Below are 13,745 nucleotides of genomic sequence, written 5' to 3'. Positions count from 1 at the left end.
AACAGCGTCCGACATTGACGTGCACCAAAGACCATCCAAAAGACTCATAGTCCTATCAGATCTACCTAATACATAGAAACAAACCCAAACAGGCAGCCAAAATGGGGAGACAAAATAACAAGCCCCAAATGAAAGAACAAAAGAATTCTCCAGAAGAAGAGATTAATGAAATGGAGATAAGTAATCTATAAGATAGAGTTCGGAGTACTGATCATAAGGATTCTAACAGCATGAGGAAAGATATGGAAACTATAAAGAAAATCAGGAATGACACAGTAGAAATAAAAAAATACATTGGAAGGAATAAACAGCAGAGTAGGGGAAGGGAAGCTGAGGACTGGATTAGCAAATTAGAAGACAGGGTAGAAAAACATCACTCAATCAGAGAACCAAAAAGAAAAACCAATAAAAAACAGGAGGACAGTTTAAGGGAGCTGTGGGACAACAGGAAATGTAACAATATTCACATCATAGGGGTGCCAGAAGAGGTCGAAAGGAAGAAGGGTTAGAGAATCTGTTTGAAGAAATAATAGCAGAAAAGTTCCCTAACCTGGTGAAACAAAAAGTCACACAAGTTCAGGAGGCACAGGGAGTCCCAAACAAGAAGAACCCAAAGAGGCCCACGCCCAGACACATCATAATTAAAATACCAATAATTTAAGACAAAGAGAGAATCTTTGCAAGAGAATCTTTGCAAAAGCAGCAAGAGAAAAGCAAGCTGTTACCTAAAAAGTAGCTCCCATAAAGCTATGAGCTGACTTCTCATCAGAAACTCTACAGGCCAGAAGGGAATGGCATGAAGTATTCAAGGTAATGCAAAACAAGGATCTGAAACCAAGACTACTCTATCCATCAAGGCTATCATTCAAAATAGATGGTGAAATAAAGAGCTTCTCAGACAACAAAAGGCTAAAGGAATTTATCACCACCAAACCAGCATTGTGAGAAATGTTAAAGGGGCTGCTGTAATAAGTTGAAATATATAGAGAGAAACATAGGCGTAAAGAAATAAAATGGCAATAGATGAGTACCTATCAAAATAACCTTAAATATAAATGGATTAAATGCTCCAATCAAATGGCATAGTGGAGCTGAATGGATAAGAAAACAGCAATCAAATATATGCTGTCTACCAGAGACGCACCTCAAAACAAAAGACTCACACAGGCTGAAAAAAAAACTTCTGGAGGACCTTAAGAGAAAGATTGACAGCAATACAGACATAGTAGGGGACTTTAACACCCCACTGACTTCCCTGGATAGATCTTCCAGACAAAAAATCAACAAAGGGACAGTGACTCTAAATGACACACTAGATGAGATGGACTTAATTGACATTTACAGAACATTCCACCCCAAAGCTGCAGAATATACGTTCTCCTCAAGTGTGCATGGGACACTCTCAAAGATAGACCACATGTTAGGACATAAAACAAGTCTCTACAAGTTCCAGAAGATTGAAATCATATGAAGCATCTTCTTGGACTTTTACACCATGGAATACTATGCAGCTATAAAAAAGAAGAACTCCTTACCCTTTGAGTCAGCATGGTGGCACCTGGAGAGTATTATGCTAAGTGAAATAAGCCAGTCAGAGAAAGACAAGTATCCCATGATCTTACTCATATGTGGAATGTAATGAACAAAATAAACTGATGAGCAAAATAGATCCAGAGACATAGAAGCTGGAACAGACTGATGGATCTCAGAGGGAAGGCAAGGGTGGGTGGGTGGGAGGAGATTAACCTAAGAACTTATATGCATAAATGCATAACCCATGGACACAGACAATAGTGTGGTAAAGTCCTGGCTGTGGGCAGGGTGGAGGGGATCAATGGGGAAAAGGGGGACATTTGTAATACTTTCAACAATAAAGATAAATGAAAAATTAAAAAAGAAGAAATGAATATGTAATTCCAGCAATAAGAAATGAACAAAATGTTGGAGCTGAAGACCTTAAGTGGTTGCTTTTTTTGACCAGATAACTAAACTATCTGCATCACCTGTGCAACATGAGGTTTTTAATATTTTTACCTAAAGACGTCTCTTTTTGGTAATGACAAAAGTTTTTCTGTTTTTTTTTTTTAAAAAGGCCTGTTGCCCAGCCGGGCGTGGCTCAGCAGTTGAGCGTTGACCTCGGATCCAGGCGATTGGGGTTTGATTCCCGGTCAGGGCACATGCCTGGGTTGCGGGCTCGATCAATGACTTTCTCATCATTGATGTTTCTATCTCTCTCTCTCCCTCTCCTTTCCTCTCTCTGAAATCAATAAAGGTATATTTTAAAAAATTAAATATATAAAATAAAAAGCCTTGTTTTTCTCAATACACCTTTAAATGTTTTTAAATTGTTTCATATCTGATCAAGTTGAGATTTTTTTAAGTACCTCGTTTTTAATTGGTAATAACAGTTTACAATTTGATTTTTTTCAAAAAAGTCAACAAACTGCAAGCACCTCTTAATACAGGACTTAAATAATAAATTTTTATAAAGCGATGAATCGATAAAGAAGTGGTGCATATATACAATGGACTATGACAGTCAAAAAAAGAATGGAATCTTGACATCTACAACAACACTGGTAGACCTAGAGGCTATTCCACTGAGTGAAATAAGTCAGGCAAAGAAAGACAAATATTACATGATTTCACTTCTATGTGAAATCTAAAAAACAAAATAAATGAACAAACGGAACAGAAACAGACTCACAGATACAGAGAACATTTTGGTGGTTGCCAGATGGGAGTGAGGCTGGGTAAATGGGTGAAAATGGTGAAGAGATTAAGAAGTACAAATTGGTAGTTACAGAATAGTCTCGGGGATGTAAAGTACAACATAGGGAATATAGTCAATAACATTGTTAACTATGTATGATGTCAGATGGGTACTAGATTTATTGGGATAATTACTTAGGAAGCTTTATAAATGTCTTTGTCTAATCACTGCTTATACACCTGATACTAATATAATATTGCATGTCAACTGTAAATGAAAAATAAAAAATTATTTAAAAAATATATATTGAAAAGCAAAAAAGATTATTTGTTGTACACTTGAAACGAACATAATGTTATATGTCAATTATACATCAATTAAAAAAACTGAAAAGACTTCACCAATTAAATTCAAATCATTGAAAGGAAAATATCAAAATTTACTGAATGTCTACTATGTATTTTTTAAAAATGAGCAGAGGTACTGAATAAACAGTTCTGCAGAGAAGATATACAAATGGCCAAGAACCACATGCAAAGGTGCTCAACATCACTAGGGATTACGAAAATGCAGATCCACAATGAGATACCATCTCAAAAGCATTAGATGTCTGTTATCAAAAACACACAAACAGTCCTAACTGGTTTGGCTCAGTGGTTAGAGCGTGGCCTGTGGACTGGAGTGTCCTGGGTTTGGTTCCCTCCAAGGACACATACCTCGGTTGCAGGCTTGATCCCTGGATCCAGTCGTGGCATATGCAGGAGGCCACCAGTCAATGTGTCTGTCTCACACATCGATGTTTCTCCCCACCCCCCCGAAAAGCAATGGAAAAAATATCCTCAGGTGAGGGTTAAAAAAAAAAATTAACAAACAAACAAACAAACAAAAATCTGAGAAAATAACAAGTGCTGGGAAGGATGTGGAGAAATCGGAACCTTTGTGCATTATTGGTGGGAATGGAAAATGGTTCAGTCACTGTAGAAAACATTTTGGCAGTTCCTCAAAAACTGAAACATAGAATTACCATATGACCCAGCAATGCCATTTCTGGGTATATATCCCAAAGAAGAGGAAGCAGAAACTTGAACACATACTTGCACACCAATGTTCATAGCAGCATGACTCACAAGAGCCAAAAGGTGGAAACCATTCAAATGTCCATCAAGAGGCCAATGGATAAACAAAAAATAGTACATACATACAATGGACTATGATTCAGCCTTAATAGGAAGGACATTTTGTTACGTGCTACAGCATGGATGAACCTTGAAAATGTTCTGCTAAGTGAAATAAGCCAGATACCAAAGAGCAAATGTATGATTCCACTTAATTAAGGTACCTAAAATAGGTGAATTCTTACAGACAAAAAGTATATGAAAGGTTACAAAAAAGTTGGGGAGATGGGGAATGGGGAGTTAGTGTTTAATGAGAACAGAGTTTTTGTTTGGGATGGTGAACATTTTCTGCACATACATAGTTGTGATGGTTGCATAATATTGTGAATTAACTCAATGCCACAGAGCTCTATGCCCTCAGGTTGTGAAAATGGTAAATGTTATGTTGTATGTATTTTATCTTCATAAAAAAGAAAAGAAAGGGGGAGAAAGGCAAGCAAATCTCAGTGGAGGAGAGACAACATGGAATGAGAGCATGTGAAATGGGAGAGCATGGGTGGGCATATGTCAGGACATCGGTACAAAATAAAAGTCACGTCCAGTAAAAACAAATGTCATTGTTCTGGACCACCCCAGTTCAATTTAACCAAAATCTCTGTGGTTGAATCCAATCATTAATGTTTTTTAGAAGAAGCTCCCCAGATGACTCTAATGTGCAGGCAGGGCTGAGAACCACTGATCTGTATACATGTTAGTCTGTGTTTGTTTTCTCTTGTATCCAAGCTTCAACTTGTGCTCCAGAGAAGCTAAGGCTGCCTGTTTGCTTTAGGACGATAGTATCACATGAGGAGCAGCGCCCCCTGGAGGCCAGAGTGATGAGGACAGTGACAGGGAGAGAGCCTCAGGTGGCTGCTCTTTTAGAGAAAGGAAATGGGCATGAGGTCAACTTCAGGTTTGCCCACTCTTCTATGGCCAATCTTGGGAGCTGAGAATTTCCTCCTAGTGGCCTCTACTACCCTGGGAGGGGTAGGGTTTGTCTGGTCAAGAGTTTCAGTAGGTTTCCTTCCAGCCTATCATAGGTTTCCGTAATCCCTGGATTTCTCATTTAGCTTTGGGGCCCAAAAGACGTGGGTTTGAATCTTAGACCTGCCATTTATTTGACATGGGGAAGACATATAACTCTTCCAGTCTGCAGTTTTTTTCTCTATGAAGTGGGGATAGGGGAACTCCTGTTGGTAAGTTGGATGGTAGGATTTGAACCCAGCAAAGCCTGTATTCTTAGCTACAGGAAGTCATTGGCCTGCAAGTCCTATGACTCTGAAGCCAGGGTTCCTTCTGTCTTGTCAGTGCCACATGGGTTAGGATAGCACAGGCTGTGGGACACACTGTGAGCTTTGTGATGAATTAGAACAGGCTTCACTGAGTTGGAGCAAATAAAGGGAGAAGTGAAGAAGTCTCAGGATGCAGAGTTGGGTCCACTCCTTATCACCGCAGGGACTCTGGGGCCAGGGAGGGGCAGACAGGGTGCCCTACCTCATAGCACATGAACAGGCCAATGGGCTTGCTGGGCTTGATCCTGATGGCAAGGTTGCCTTCAGTGTTGGGCGGCAGGATGTTGCCCTTGTCATCGATGATCTGGAGAAAAACGTCTGTGAGTCCCACCCTATAGGGCTCCCCAACACTCCTGCCCCGCCCAAACACCGCTTGGTTTATTCATGTGACACCAGTGGGGAACCACTGGGGAGGGTCCCTGTCAGAAAATAGAATAAGCCCATCAAGGCTTTGAAATCAGCAAGTCACTCTGTCACGTCAAGAGTTGCAGTGAGTTTCCCTACAGCCTATCACAATTTTCTGTAATCCCTGGATTTCTCATTTAGGCTTTGGGGCCCAAAAGACATGGGGCTGATCTTATACCTGCCATTTATTTGACATGGGGGGGGACACATGCCAAATGTGTCTTGGTATATGGACATCGCAAATGTGTCTTCCAGCTAGAAAAAAGGGGTCAGGAAAATTAAGAGCACCAGCTGGTGGACAGAGCTGCCAGTGCTCCTCACAGCTACTGTGTGCCACCTGCTGTGTGCGAGGCCTCTGGCTGGCACTGGGAGCTGCATTCATGCCCACAATACTGAAACCCCAGGAAATCAGAGGGCAAATAGGAGGAGAGGAGGAAGGACAGCTCGGGCAGGGGGCATGGCTGCTTCTGCAGCCTGGTGTCACACAAAGGTCCAATCCCAGCTGAGCCCTCAGTGCTCCATGACCATGCCCTTAGGACCAAACCTGGGCGTCGAAGGGTGGGACGGTTTTCCCCATCGAGTTGGGCTTGACCTGCATTCCCCGGGCAGTGCCGCAAGAAACTCCCTGTGCACAGAAGAAAGAGAATGCCAGTTGTCAAAGGGCCCAGGCTGATCGCAAAGCAGCAAGAATCATACACAGCATCCCTGCTCCCAGGTGTCATTTGACGCTGCTCACGGAGCCTGTGGGGGAGCTCGAAGGCCTGAACTGTAGGCTCAAGGCATTGACCCAGCTCTTCAGCAGACATTCACTGCGCCTGACGGTGCTGGGCCAGTGCTGGCTGCCGGGGCTACAGGGTCCGGTGCGGGAGGCCAAGAAAGGAGCAAAGGGCTGAGCTCTGGGCTGAGGGCATGTGTTGTGGGTGGTGGAGTTCCCAGTGCATGCCTGGCATGTGCCCATTTGGCAGGGGAAGGTCATGAGACCATTTGACAAACATTTACTCAGGACTGTTAAACAGTGATAGGAATCCCGCCTCAGCCGCTTCTCGGGGCTGTGTTGAAATCACTGAGGCTGTCCCTTCTGCTCCCACTGCCCCGTCAGCATTTGGCCTCCTGATGAACCTATGCCCCCTTCACGGTTCCCTGAAATGCCTTCTTTCTAATGCTAAGCGCTTTACAGTCCGACAGACCACGGTGTGACTCTTGACAAATTAATGCCCCTGGATCTCCTCTGTCAAAGGGGCATGACCCAGCGCTCCCTTCTCAGAGAGCCTGCGAGTGCTGGAAGCTGCACGGTGCCCTCACACACCAAGTGACTTCAACTGGCTACTTGGTCAGCCAGCGTCACCCAGGCCCCATGAGAAGTCAGCTGGGAGATTCTCCTTCTGTCGTATTTTCCCCACATTTCTATTGTCACTGACAGGGCATTATACTGATTTTTGCGTGTCTGTTTTCCTCAGTAGATAACAAGCACCTGGGCGTAGAGACAGCCCCATTCGGCTCCGGAGACCTGACATCTGGGAGACCACCTCCCGACATCCAGTGGGGACAGCAGTGTCGGCACAGTGGACACCTGCAGGGCTGGGCCCCACACCGCAGCTTTACACCTGTCCTTTCATTCTCCTCCTCACCATACACAAGATTCTGCTTCCCATTTTGGAGACAGGGAAGTTGAGCTTCTGGAAGGTTCTATGGTATGCCTACAGTCTTGAAGCCTGTCACTGGCAATGCTGAGACAACTGAGGCCTGAGCTCCTAGGAGAGGACGGTCGTCCTCTGCCAGGCTGTTGTTCACACATCAGGCACACAGGGACATCCACAGGTGAGGGAGCAGGTTTGAAGGTCTTTGAGATTAAAGTGTCACGCAGGGAAAAGGAGTGTCCTGTTGTTTCAAAGAGTCAGCGCAAAGGGACAGGGTTATGGGTGTAGTGTGTGGTTGTCTTTGTCCAAAAATGAACTGGGAGCCATGCAAGAACAGGCCTAGAATCTTAACATTTCTCAGGCCTGGAAGCAGACCACTTAACTGATTAAAATAAGAATTTTTTTGGTGGGGGGGAAAGTCAGACAAATATGTAAATTAGCACTAAAACAGCCATTTACAGGTTCTGAGGTGGCAGTCAGCTCTGACAGGATGATGGGAGGCTGGGGAAGTGGCTCTGTCACTATCAGTGGTGGACTGAGAATGTGCTGGAAGAGAGGCGGCTCCTCATAGGACCACTGATGAAGTCCCTGAGGTTCCAGGCAGGCACCTGCTCTCATGCCCTGCCCCCTGCCTACTCAGAGACACCCTTTGCATCACTCTGTGTGTGTGTGTGTGTGTGTGTGCGCGCGCGCGCGCGTGCGTGATGTCTCTGCTCCCTCCTCTACTCCTGCTCAGGCCCTACAATCAAACCTGTGTGCCACCCTCATAAACACCCAGAAATGAACTTTTGGGGCCAGCTGCTGTCCAGCCTCTGGCTACTGCTCTAGGCAGGATGGTGACAGGGGCAGGACTTGCTGGTGGGGCCTCTGTGTTGCAGGAGAGGGTCTCCATTTCCATAGTTCCTCCAGCTCCCTGATCACAGGGACGTAGCTCCATGTTCTTACACCCTTTCCTAAGTTTTTGTCCAATAGTTTTCAGCACACTGGTGTCCTGACAAGTCGATGAGCTGTGTGTGAACTGTCTTTCTGCAAACTGATTTGGAGCAAATTAGCCTAGAACTCTGAATCATCCCGTCTGCTGGCTGTGCACACAGTAGGGCCTTTGTACACAGTCCTGGCATGATTCAGGTCACCTGCTGGGCTCGGTGGCTGAGCACATCCTGGCTGGCCCAGAGGGGCCCGTCCACCTACCATTTCTGACTGTCCGTAGAGCTGGTGGAGCGTAAGGCCCGTCTGCTGTTTCCACTTCTCTTGCTCCTCGGGAAGCAGGGCCTCCCCACCGGTGGCACAGTGCTCCAGGGTGGGGAACCTGAGGCTTAGGGGGAGACGAGGTATAAACAGACAGTCAGAGCAGGCCCTGGATGCTCCGACCCAGGCCCAGGAGTCAGGAGCTCATTCACCCTTCTGCTTCCTCACTTTCATGCCTGCCTTCCGGGTGGATGTCACTCACTCCCCGTCATTCCCTATTAGCTCTTCCACAGGTGTGTGTGTGATGAGGCTCATGGGTCAGTTAGGGATCAAATTAAATGTGGACGTTGAGACCTTGTGTAAGGGAAGCATTCTTGTGTGTGTGTGTATGTGTGTGTGCGCGTGTGAACCCTCACTCGAGGATATTTTTCCACTGATTTTTTAGAGAGAGTGGAAGGGATCGGGAGAGACAGAGAGAGAAAAACATCAATGTGGGAGAGACACATCGACTGGTTGCCTCCCACATGCACAGCGACAGGGGCCCAGCCTGCAAAAGAGGCATGTGCCTTTGACCAGAATCAAACCCGAGACTCCTCAGTCTGTGGGCCAACACTCTAACCACTGAGCTCAACCGGCCAGGGCGAGAGATGCTTTTGGAAACCACAAAGGGGCGAAGGCCAGGACTCCAAGGACACACAGAGATGGTAGTCGGACTGTGCTTCCTATCTTCTGGGGAGAGGCGTTATGTGCCCTGAAGGGCCTTTGTGCTTCTGAGTGGGGAATGCAAGTTAGTGGCTGGGAATTAATTGCTCAGGACACAAGGAAGATTGGGATGGGTGTTGGAAAAGAGGGCGGGGTCACAGGTAACAGTCCTGAGAGAAGGGATTTTGGAGAGAACAGAAGTCTGCTGTGATTGCGTAGTAGGTATATCATGTACTAAGCATGTCGTGTGCTGCAGATCCTCTCCTTCACTTTTCCCATGAAAATTTCCATAAATAATACCCCAAAAAATCACACAATCATGATGGAATCCCTGAAGGAAATGGGGAGAAGTGACTGAGGGCTGACTACCAGTGGGCTCAGCAGGTCAGCTCTTGGGGATGACGGAGGTGACAGACATCTGGCTCACCTTCCCTGTGTTCCCTGTCACCCTCTCCTGGTACACACAGAGTCAGGAGTGGACAGGGGGGACGGTTTCGTTAAAAGTGTCTTCCTCATTCACCTGGAGCTTTCTCCGAAGCAGGTAAAATGAGCAGTCTCCAGTGGAGTCATTAGTTATGCCCTGGTGGGACTTTTACTGGAATTGAACAAAGTTCATCATCTGAGGAATGTTGCAGAAAGTGGCTGCAGTAGGAGCTTTGAAATACAGATAGAGACAGAGTCCAGCCAGTTGGAGGCCTCATGAATAAAATCAAGTTGTAGTTCAGAGTTAGCTTCGTAAGGGTAGTTGCTGAACTCCTTGATATTTTAACTCTGTGTCTAAAACTTGTTAGCTCTGACTTTTGAAGCAGCCATGTCCATTTAGAGTCTCTAAAATATACATAAATGCCCATTTGATTCAAAGACAAGATTTCAGTTTAGATAAAAATCAATCTACAAACACAGGGAAACGCAAAAATAAAACTATAGCAAAATAAAACCATGCATCCATCAGACTGGCAAAAGTGAAAAACTATGACAACAACAAATATTGCCAAAGATGTGGAACAATGGAAATTCTTCCTACCCTGCCAGTGGGAGCATAAGTTGATTTGATACTTTGGAGAAACTGGTGGGAGGATGCAGTGTCACTGTCACATAGCAATTGTCTCCTAGAAAACCCTGCATAAATGAGTGGTTACATGAACCAGGGCAAATGCACAGGAATTCAATGCAGTATTAGTCATCAATTGCCCTAAAATGAAAATTACCCAAATGTCCACTAATGGTAGAACTTATAAGGACAGGAAACAGGCCTCTCTTTTTGTCTGCTGTGGCCTTCCACAATTTATGAGAAACACCTGGTGATTAAATCCCAAGGTTGTTGGCCCCTTTGTTCAAACTGTGGGACAAGATCAGCTACTGTCAAGGCTCCACTCTTGCACCCCCTCCTCCTGCTCTTTTCACGACTCAGGGGTAATTGGAAGCAAGGAGTATATAGTTAGTAGGAAGTTCCCTCTCTGCCCCTCAAACAGGCCACCTTTTAGCTCTTTGTAACTTCTGCTCTGAGCATGTTTAGAGGCCTGGGAAACATACTGACAAGACCCCTCCCTGGGACACCTGCTGGACTGTCTCCTGGAAAGTAAACAAACTGTAACTTTTCAAGACAACCTCCGTGGAATCTGATCAACTTCAAGACAACCCCCTTCCTTCTTTGTTGCTTAGCAACAGCCACTGCTTAAAAGAGAAGGCCACCGTTTGTTCCCTGACCCATATTGGCTAGCAATACACTGGCCCTTCCTCCCTTGGAAAGTAAAATAAACTTCCTCTCTGCATCTCTTCTTTTAGTTGTGAATTCTTTCATAGCCTGCGTCACCAGCCAAACCTAACAGAACTGATAAAAAATGTGGATTTCTCATAAAATAGGATATTATACAGCAATAAAAATTAGCTACAGCAATGTAATGCAACATGGACACATCTTAGAAATATAACATTGAAAGAGAAGCCAGATATTACAGAATAAAATGTTATTACAAGGCTCAAAACAAGTAAAATAGAATGATTTGTTTCAGGATATTTCCTTAGGATGTAAACGACAAGAGAACATAAAGAAATGAGAAAAAAAGAGAAATGAACACCATAAAAGTCAAGATAGTGGGTTCCTTTTGGGGAGATGGAGAGGTATGAGTGGGTCACTTGGGGGCTGGCTATGTTCTCTTTTTGTGACTTGAACGAGTGGTTACATAGGTGTTTAAGTTTCAACAATTTCTTAATCTGCAAATTTATGTCTTTCGTGTTTTTCTGTATGTTTGTTATTTCACAATAAAAATGTTTAAAAAAGGAAAAACCCCACAATGATGCAAGGGTCACTGAGTGTTCCATTTGGATCTCTGAGCCTTGCTTAATAAACGAATTAGACTGGCTGATAATTATCACTACCTACGTTCACACAGACACACATGCACACACTATCCTCAAAGAACCAGAATTAAAACAGTGAGACTGCTACTGTCGATGGCTAGTTATTGAAAGAAAGAGAGCAAGGGGAGTCAGACATTGTTGAGCACGGTCAGCTGGGGAGCAGAGGCCTGTTTGCTTCACCAGGAAGCTACTACAGCTTCACACCCCAAGAAATTGCAGCCTGGTCCTTCCAAGGGGATCAACACCCCTCCGTCCAGCCACCCCCGGTTGCTGATTGCATGTGTTGGAAGGTGGAGCAGGGGGAGATCAGGACATGCACAATAAAGTCAAAATGGCACAGGGTGGGGGTGCTGGACCATAAAGGCCTATCAGTCTCACCTGGGAAAAAGATGGTTGGCTTAGGGGGTAGCCCCTGAAATCTTTGGAAGTTAATTGGTTGTTTTGAAAAAGCTACTAGTTAAACCCCCACAAGAACAAAACACTCTCTCTCACTCCCCCCCCCCCCCCCGCCCGGGACCCCACTCACCACATTTGTTCCTGTTCTTTCCCGCCCGGAGCACACAACCATGCAGGTCTAGTGGCCTCCTGGTGCCCACCCAAGACTACACAGGCCCAAAGGATTATGAAGCAGAAACTCTGGGCATTGGCCTTTGCATTGGCCTTGTTGAAGAGGAGATTGGACTTTTTCTGTGGCAGGATGGAAAGAGATGGGACATTGGGAAGCCAGGAGGAGAACATTTTTGATATTACATAACAAATAAACCACATGGCCACATCACAAATTCCCGTGTGTGATTCCTTGGAATTCTGTCCTCGCAATTCTGTGGAAGAGCCTCTTTCTCACCAACAACACCACCCCAGTGAATCAGACTCCTTAAAATCCAAAGATTGTTATTACAACCAACTACTCTCCATACCTGGTGAAATTCTGATGCAGAATCATTCGATACACGGAGGGTGCAGTAATGTATTGGGTGATGGGGTATTTGGAGAGTGTCTACAAAGTGAGGAGAGAAAAGTTTTATTTTTATTATTAAATTAAAAATATCGACCACTTAGCATTTTAATTCTGATCGTCCCTCTAGGAGAGCCCATTTATTCATTTGTTAATTCTTCCCATATACGTATATGGAATGTGAATGTGTTTTTGGACTGAAGGAGTAGAGTTGATGAAAAGTGAGAGACTGATAATACAGAAGAAAAGGTGCAATGGATTAGAGATGAGTAGAGAGGGGCTCCAACAGAAGGGCCTGGAGAAGACCTGGACCCACAGTGAGGAGGCATGGGGCTTGGACTTCGAGAGGTGGAAGGCAGGTCTGCAGCAAGAAAGCAAGGGTGTGGCAAGTGGACACACAAATGGCATTTCAGGTGCAGGGAAGTAATTTGAAGGGGTTTATGCAGGCAACTTCAGCTGTTACCATTACGTATGCAACTGCTAGCAATTACTGAAAAAGCTACTAGTTAAAACCCCACAAGAACAAAACCCTCTCTCTCTCCCCTCCCCCCACCCCAGGACCCCAATCACCACATCTGTTCCTGTTCCTGTTCCTGTTCTACTAGTAGTTTTTAGGTGCAGGCCTCAGGGCTAAGCACTTTACACACTTTGCCTGTATCGTCTCAATATTCCCAACAATTGTATGAGGTAGTAACTATTAAAACTCCCATCTTACAGTTAAGGAGACTGAGGCTCAGACAGGTAAGTAGACCACTAATAAATGGTAAGTGTGTGAAAAGAAACTAGAACCATCACATTCCAAGGGCTCTGTTTTTAAACATTTCATTAAATTCATACACCCCGTCTCTCCCCCCGCCCTCAAACACCAGCTACCTGGCCCTGGAGGAGCCCTGAGACCTGAGCTTGTTTTGGTTGCTTTAATTTCTCAAAATGTATATTCCTGGTGATTCTGATACAGTGACTGATTCAGCACCTCACATTTTGAGGAACGCAGAACCTGAGTTATATTATACTAATGGGCCTCTTTGCCATATAAACAATTTCTCAGCAAGGTCCAGCTTTTGAGCTTGAAACAGGAGTTTCTTCTAAGAGTTTGTTGATACTAAAAGGTTAGTCTTCTTACCTGTACAATGATCTTAGGATCAAACTGGGGCAGGTAATGGATGAAGACTGTAGACCCTGCTGTCCATGGTTCAAACAGGGCCCCCATGGCACTCATAATCCAGCCTGGATCTGACAGGCACCAGAGGACATCACTCGTCTTCAGCTGCAGTAATTTCCTGCTAACTCCAAAATACAGTGGCCTCAGCTTTGTAACCACGGGAAGATGGGATCAAG

At 44.8% G+C, this 13,745-nt stretch overlaps 1 protein-coding gene across 1 annotated transcript in view; it reads right to left on the bottom strand.

Moving 5' to 3' along the window:
• The window catches only part of LOC148093583 (acyl-coenzyme A synthetase ACSM1, mitochondrial-like), a 43,410-nt gene that overhangs the window by 13,801 nt on the left and 15,864 nt on the right, over positions 1–13,745 (bottom strand). Inside the window, exons 5-9 of the mRNA XM_087815155.1 lie at positions 13,531–13,690; positions 12,370–12,449; positions 8,393–8,516; positions 6,109–6,189; positions 5,362–5,463 (exon numbers count right to left, since the gene is read on the bottom strand). Coding sequence (XP_087671281.1) covers positions 5,362–5,463; positions 6,109–6,189; positions 8,393–8,516; positions 12,370–12,449; positions 13,531–13,690 — 547 coding nt within the window. The remainder of the gene's footprint in view (positions 1–5,361; positions 5,464–6,108; positions 6,190–8,392; positions 8,517–12,369; positions 12,450–13,530; positions 13,691–13,745) is intronic.

The sequence above is a fragment of the Miniopterus natalensis genome, chromosome 3 (genome assembly GCF_054644295.1).
Source record: "Miniopterus natalensis isolate mMinNat1 chromosome 3, mMinNat1.hap1, whole genome shotgun sequence".
NCBI lineage: Eukaryota > Metazoa > Chordata > Mammalia > Chiroptera > Miniopteridae > Miniopterus > Miniopterus natalensis.
The sequence above is the reverse complement of the archived record's forward strand: the minus strand, read 5'-3'. Positions and strand labels throughout refer to the sequence as shown.